At 51.9% G+C, this 7,655-nt stretch overlaps 1 protein-coding gene across 1 annotated transcript in view; it reads right to left on the bottom strand.

Annotated features, from left to right (window-relative positions):
- The window catches only part of PFDN4 (prefoldin subunit 4), a 12,492-nt gene extending 12,247 nt beyond the window's left edge, over positions 1-245 (bottom strand). Inside the window, exon 1 of the mRNA XM_040248102.1 lies at positions 29-245. Coding sequence (XP_040104036.1) covers positions 29-52 — 24 coding nt within the window. The 5' untranslated portion in view covers positions 53-245. The remainder of the gene's footprint in view (positions 1-28) is intronic.
- Positions 246-7,655: the final 7,410 nt, after the last annotated feature.

The raw sequence follows: 7,655 nt of genomic DNA on the forward strand, positions 1-7,655 counted from the left end.
CAAAAGTGACATTGACATCTTCTGCAGCCGCCTTCTTCATGGTGGCCGCCATCTTGGGACTGCGCTACGGCGCGAGGCGGGGACGGCGGCCGAGCGCACCCGCGGCCCCGCGCCCGCCCTCGCTCGCCCTCGGCCCGGACCCGCGGCGGACGCAGCGCCGGCTCCACATCCCCCCGACCGGGCCTCCGGCCGGCGGCTCCTCGCGCCCGGGCTCGGGGGACCCGCAGCCGGGAAGGACTTGGTACGCGCCAATTAAAGGGGCAGGCACGCCTGTGGGCCGACAGAAACCGCGGGCGGCGCGGCTGCGGCGCGGGCGGCGGGCAGCAGGGGGCGCCGGGCGCGGGCCCCGGAGAGCGGCTTCCCGACGCGCGGAGCCGCCTCCCAGACGAGCGCCGGGCGACTGCGCGCGGAGGGGCCGGCCCTGCCGGGCCTCATTCATTCTGCGCTTACTGTCTACGCGCACACGTGCGCCTCTTGACTCTTCGTTGTCCTTTTTTTGGGGGGGGCGGGGAGGATGGGGTCTTTACACTCTCAAAAGTCTTTGACGACCCCAGAGAACTTCTGTTCTATATTCATCGATACTTATCACATTAGAAATTAAAACAGAATTTTTGAATGCACTTGTTAATTTAAAATAATGAAACATCCCTTCCATATTTATCATAAGCAACACTTGAGAAGAATGGCATAAATATACATTCTTGCAAATCTCTCTAACGGCACTTCCTGGCAATATGTTGTTTAATTGACACAGATGAAGAAAACCTGATCTCACACAGATATGAAGTTAGAAACAGGAGGCCCTCTGGAGATCCCCTGAAAAAAATCTCAGGGACAAGTTTGAGAGTTGCTCTGGACAAGTGTCATTTCTCATAGCTCCAGTTTCCTCTTTGGGAAATGGGGATTTGGGCTAAGTTGCTTCAGTCGTGTGCAACTCTTTGCAACCCCATGGACTGTAGCTGCCAGGCTCCTCTGTCCGCGGAATTCTCCAGGCAAGAACACTGGAGCGGGCTGCCATGCCCTCCTCCAGGGGGAGAAGGGGACAAGGGTGCCCGATCCAGCACAGCACTCCCCCAGCACAGCACTCAGCCCCATGTGGCCCTGCCGGTCGCGGCCCCAGCTCCAGATCTCCCAGGGCTACCCCAGGCACAGCTCACATGCGCTCAGTACATATTTGTGGAATGAAGTATTTGTTTTTCCAGTGTTAAATCTCTTCACAGGATCCATTCTGTATTGGACTCTCCATCAATGACACTCATTCATTTAAAAGTTCGTTAACTAGCAACATCTAAAGGTGCTCCAGAATCAGTGGAGGGGGAGAGAAAAGAGACAAGGGCAGTATCAGGGCTTCCCTGGTGGCCCAGTGGTTAGGACTTTGCCTTCCAGTGCGAGAGGCTCTGGGCTTGATCCCTGGTCCGGCAGCTAAAATCCCACATGCCTCAAACCAAAACATAAAACAGAAGCAATATTGTAACAAATCCAATAAAGACTTTAAAAATGGTCCACCTCGAAAAAGAAAGCAAAGTCATCATAAATGGTGCACGAAGGGCGGAACAAGTGCAGGGCTGAGACAGAGAAGAGCAGGAACAATGGTCAGAAGGGGCTCTCTGGAGGTGGCCATTGAGAGACGGAGAAGATGGAAACTGACTTCATTTTCTTGGGCTCCAAAATCATCGCGGGCAGTGACTGCAGCCGTGAAATTAAGACGCCTGCGCCTTGGAAGAAAAGCTATGACAAACCTAAACACCATATTAAAAAGCAGAGACATCACTTTAGTCAAAGCTATGGGTTTTCCAGTGGTCATATACGGATATGAGAGTTGGGCCATAAAGAAGACTGACCGCCAAAGAATTGATGCTTTTGAACTGGGATGTTAGAGAAGACTTTTGCGAGTCCCTTGCACTGCAGGGAGACCAAGCCAGTCAATCTTAAAGGAAATCAACTCTGAATATTCATTGGAAGGATTGATGCTGAAGCTGCAATACTTTGGCCACCTGATGTAAAGAGCTGACTCACTGGAGAAGACTGTGATGGTGGGAAAGACTGAAGGCGGAAGAAGAAGGGGACAACAGAGGATGAGATGGTTGGACGGCACCACCGACTCAATGGACGTGAGTTGCAGGGAGATGGTGATGGACAGGGAGGCCTGGCGTGCTGCAGTCCATGGGGTCACAAAAAATCGGACATACCCGAGTGAGTGAACAGCATTGAGAATGGGAAGCATTTACTTGCGGGGGGCGGAGGTGGGGGGGGCAGGCAGTCTCTCATGGAGGAACGGAATGCCTGGGCTAGATCAGCAGCTCAGAGTCACCCTCTTCCTGTGTTCTGCTGCTGCTGCTAAGTCACTTCAGTCGTGTCCGACTCTGTGCGACCCCATAGACAGCAGCCCACGAGGCTCCCTCGTCCCTGGGATTCTCCAGGCAAGAACACTGGAGTGGATTGCCATTTCCTTCTCCAATGCATGAAACTGAAAAGTGAAAGTGAAGTCGCTCAGTCGTGTCCGACTCTTAGCGACCCCGTGGACTGCAGCCCACCAGGCTCCTCTGCCCATGGGAGTTTCCAGGCAGGAGTACTGGAGTGGGCTGCCATTGCTTTGTCTGTGTTCAGGCCTCTGTAATAAAACGCACCAGACTGGGCAGTTTATAAACAATAGGAAGCTGTCTCACCGCTCTGGAGGCTGGAAGTCTGCGAGCAGGACACCAGCGTGCTCCGCTGACGGCCGCCCTCCGGGTTCACAGCCAGCACCTCCTCCGCGTCCCCTTAGGGAGGAAGGGGGCGGGAACGCGCCCGTGTCTCTTACTGGAGCGCTGAGCCCCTCCACGGAGGCTGCGCCCCCAAAGACCCCCGCCTCTTGGCACGTCACAAGGAGCCCTAGGATTTCATGACATGAATTTGGAGGGTGGGGGGCCCCAAACATTCAGACAGAAGCAGAAGTCATAGCTCCCAGCCGGATGTTCCGTCAGTCCCTGACCTTTGCCGCGTGGCAGAGCCGTCCTCCTGGGTCCCTTCACCCTCCTGCCCTCTACCCGGGTGCCCCTTTCGCATAATGTTTCTTGCTTTGTCAGCTCGTGTGTCTCCTCGGACACTTCTTTTCCAAGCATTAGACAAGAGCCCACTTTCAGGCTCTGGAAGGGGGCCCCCTTCCTGCAACAGCTGCACCCTCAGGCATCAAGTCTTCACCCGGAAGGTGCAAAGGCAGAGAGGAAAGGGGTCCGCAGGCAGCTCTGTGCTCCGGCCTCCTCTGACTCACTGTCCTGCGCTTTCTCGCTCTCCGCCTTGCCTTCTCTCGATCTCAAGGAGAGATGTATTTCCCAGACTCTCCCAGTCCCCTTTCTTTATGTCTGTCTTACACCCGCTTTGGGCTTCCCTGGTGGCTCAGACAGTAAAGCGTCTGCCTGCAATGCAGGACACCAGGGTTCGATCCCTGGGTCAGGAAGATCCCCCGGAGAAGGGAATGGCACCCCACTCCAGTATTCTTGCCTGGAGAATCTCATGGACAGAGGAGCCTGCCAGGCTACAGACCATGGGGTCGCAAAGAGTCAGACATGACTGAGGGATTTTCACTACACCCACGTCAATCACTGGCCAAAAGCAACAGGATTAGTGATTACCTTAAACAGTGATGACTAATTCCCCAAGGCTGGAAATGTGGCTTCCTGAAAACAAAAGTAGCCCGGGGTTCTGAACACTACGAAGAGGAGGAAGGGAGCGTTGTTGGGTCAGCAGCCAACAGTCATCAGCCATCAGCTGGGGCTGTTCAGAGAGCCAGGGCAGACAGGGGTTGGACGGGGTCTCGAGGAGAGTGTCATTTAACCTGGATGGACGGGCAGCGGGCAGGCCCCCAACCTTGGTGCTGAGCGGCCGCCTCTGGTTCAGAGGCCTCTCTCCTTCCGTTTCTCTCCACCCTTCCCCCTCGGCTCCCTGTTACACTCCTTTATACTGAGTATTTCCTACCTCTGCTTCTGTTGTGTTTTTTTTTTTTCCCTCCAGCTTGAGACTGGCCCTATCTAATTGGACCCACAAAAGAAGAAAACAGTCCAAATGAGGTCCAAACAGGAACAATCAGAGACCGTAGGTCAGGAAGGAAAATCCCAGTAAGCTCTTGAAAACACTGTCCCCAGTGGTTGAAGGAACACATCCGCTTACACTGGACTGAAAACTGGCCGCCCAGGACCAGATGCAAGATATGCTTTGCTTGGGGTTCGTTTTTGACCCATACAGTATTTTTTTTTAATTGAACCAACATTTGAAACAGGAGATTTCACTCAACAATATTCGAGTTTTTACAGAAACAGGTTCACAGACTTAGAGAACGAAGTGGTTAGTGGAGGAAGGATGAGAGGAAGAGGTAGTTAGGGGTTTGGGATGGACAGGGACACATGGCTAGGTTTAAAATGGATACCCAGCAAGGCCCTGCTGAGGCAGGAGGTAGACGGGCCCCTGGGGTGAAGCAGTTGGAGCTTCACTCCCTGTGGCCTGAAATGCCGAGACAAGAACAGCAGGACACGGAAGGGAGGGGCCTGCCGGGACCACGTATTTCCCCTTCCGCAGGCCAGGAGACCCGGCCCACCACACACGCGCAGAGAAGCTCCTTGGAGGCCAAGGGGAGCCAGTCAAGGGATGTTCTCTACCCATACGCTGTTCAGTAAAATCCATCTTGGCCAAGAGGTGCGTGCGCACAGGTGGGAGGATCCCGAGATGTACCAAACGCGGACTGGGAACCGGGCAAACCAAGATGACAGGCCAAAGGAACCCTGGAAGAAGTGCCCGGTGAAAGGGACTCAGACCGCCGCGAGGGCGCGACTCGGGGACGCCCCCTGCGTCTGTCCACACGGACGGTACTCTCTTTCCTCCTAATACATACTTGACTTGCTTCTCTGCTTTCCGTCTCTGTAGAGATTCTTCTCTGCAAAGCCCTCGTCACTGACCACTGGTCTAGGAATTGATGCCTTCACCACGGCCACCAGCCTCCATCTCTGGCTGGGAACCCAAACCCCGCTCCAAGCCGCTGCGGGCCGAGGCCACCCGATCCCCGATCACCGCTGCAGCGCAGAGAACTCTTCTGGGAACGGGAAAAGAATTTGAAAAAGAAGAGATGAGTGAACTGAATCACTTTGCTGTACACCTAAAATGATCGCAATAATGTTAACCTGCTGTATTCTATATAAAATAAAAAGTTAAAATAATAATAATCGTACAGTTTTTATTTTGCTCTTGCTGGTGAAAGCAGAGTCCCGGTGACCCTCAGCCTCCATTCCTGCGTGCTAGCCGCTGGTACTGATCCGACGCGGACCCTTTAGCACACAGTCCTTGTCCCCCTGCCTGCCTGTCTGTGTGGCTACCTGTCAGGCCCTCCAGGTAGACGACCTTCACCACCCCCAGGCTTCAGTTCCAGCAGATGTAAATGAGGGGTCTGTGTGTGCCTTTGTTTGCGCTCTGTCCCATGCTAGGTGCTACGGCAACAAGAAAGATGAATCCGACCAGGCACTTTGCTTCAGGGAGCCTACAGCTGGCACGGGCAGATCTCCACAGCCAGGGCGCCGGGGCTCAGCCCTGAGACCACGAGAGGGTCCTGCTGAGGAAGAGGCTGTGTCTGGCTGCAGTCGCCAGTGAAGCCTCTAGAACTGATCGAGATGGGCAGGTGGTAGGCAGGGAGGCTACAGCCCTGAACAAATAAACAAAATTCCTTGTGCTTATGCAGCTTGAAGTGAAAAAGTGAAAGTGTTAGTCACTCAGTCGTGTGCAACTCTTTGTGACCCCATGGACTGTAGCCCACCAGGCTCCTCTGTCCACGGGATTCTCCAGGCAAGAACACTGGAGTGGGTTGCCATTCCCTTCTCCGGGGGATCTTCCTGACCCAGGGATCAAACCCAGGTCTCAGCTAGTAATGGGAGACAGACCATGTTCAAAATATATTAATACATTATACAGTATGTTCAATTCGGTTCAGTTCAGTCGCTCAGTCGTGTCCGACTCTTTGCAACCCCATGAATCGCAGCGTGCCAGGCCTCCCTGTCCATCACCATCTCCCGGAGTTCACTCAGACTCACGCCCATCGAGTCAGTGATGCCATCCAGCCATCTCATCCTCTGGCGTCCCCTTCTCCTCCTGCCCCCAATCCCTCCCAGCATCAGAGTCTTTTCCAATGAGTCAACTCTTCGCATGAGGTGGCCAAAGTACTGGAGCTTCAACTTTAGCATCATTCCTTCCAAAGAAATCCCAGGATTGATCTCCTTCAGAATGGACTGGTTGGATCTCCTTGCAGTCCAAGGGACTCTCAAGAGTCTTCTCCAACACCACAGTTCAAAAGCATCAATTCTTCGGCGCTCAGCCTTCTTCACAGTCCAACTCTCACATCCATACATGACCACAGGAAAAACCATAGCTTGACTAGACGGACCTTAGTCAGCAAAGTAATGTCTCTGCTTTTGAATATGCTATCTAGGTTGGTCATAACTTTTCTTCCAAGGAGCAAGCATCTTTTAATTTCATGGCTGCAGTCACCATCTGCAGTGATTTTGAAGCCCCGCAAAATGAAGTCTGACACTGTTTCCACTGTTTCCCCATCTATTTCCCATGAAGTGATGGGACTGGATGCCATGATCTTCGTTTTCTGAATGTTGAACTTTAAGCCAACTTTTTCACTCTCCTCTTTCACTTTCATCAAGAGGCTTTTTAGCTCCTCTTCACTTTCTGCCATAAGGGTCATCTGCATATCTGAGGTTATTGATATTTCTCCTGGCAATCTTGATTCCAGCTTGTGTTTTTTCCAGTCCAGCGTTTCTCATGATGTACTCTGCACATAAGTTAAATAAGCAGGGTGACAATATACAGCCTTGACGTACTCCTTTTCCTATTTGGAACCAGTCTGTTGTTCCATGTCCAGTTCTAACGTTGCTTCCTGACCTGCATACAGATTTCTCAAGAGGCAGGTCAGGTGGTCTGGTATTCCCATCTCTTTCAGAAATGTCCACAGTTTATTGTGATCCATACAGTCAAAGGCTTTGGCATAGTCAATAAAGCAGAAATAGATGTTTTTCTGGAACTCTCTTGCTTTTTCCATGATCCAACAGATGTTGGCAATTTGATCTCTGGTTCCTCCGCCTTTTCTAAAACCAGCTTGAACATCAGGGAGTTCATGGTTCACGTATTGCTGAAGCCTGGCTTGGAGAATTTTGAGCGTTACTTTACTAGCATGTGAGATGAGTGCAATTGTGCGGTAGTTTGAGCATTCTTTGGCACTGCCTTTCTTTGGGATTGGAATGAAAACTGACCTTTTCCAGTCCTGTGGCCACTGCTGAGTTTTCCCAAATTTGCTGGCATATCGAGTACAGCACTTTCACAGCATCATCTTTCAGGATTTGAAACAACTCAACTGAAATTCCATCACCTCTACTAGCTTTGTTGGTAGTGATGCTTTCTAAGGCCCACTTGACTTCACATTCCAAGATGTCTGGCTCTAGATTAGTGATCACATCATCATGATTATCTGGGTCATGAAGATCTTTCTTGTACAGTTCTTCCATGTATTCTTGCCACCTCTTCTTACAGTATGTTAGAAGGTGTTATTAAATATGTGGCTTTAATAGCTATAACAAGAACACATAAAAATCATAAAAGACTATGTAACTACCAGTATGAAAAGTGCATGAGGA

This window comes from Oryx dammah, unplaced genomic scaffold (assembly GCF_014754425.2).
Source record: "Oryx dammah isolate SB20612 unplaced genomic scaffold, SCBI_Odam_1.1 HiC_scaffold_10, whole genome shotgun sequence".
Lineage (NCBI taxonomy): Eukaryota > Metazoa > Chordata > Mammalia > Artiodactyla > Bovidae > Oryx > Oryx dammah.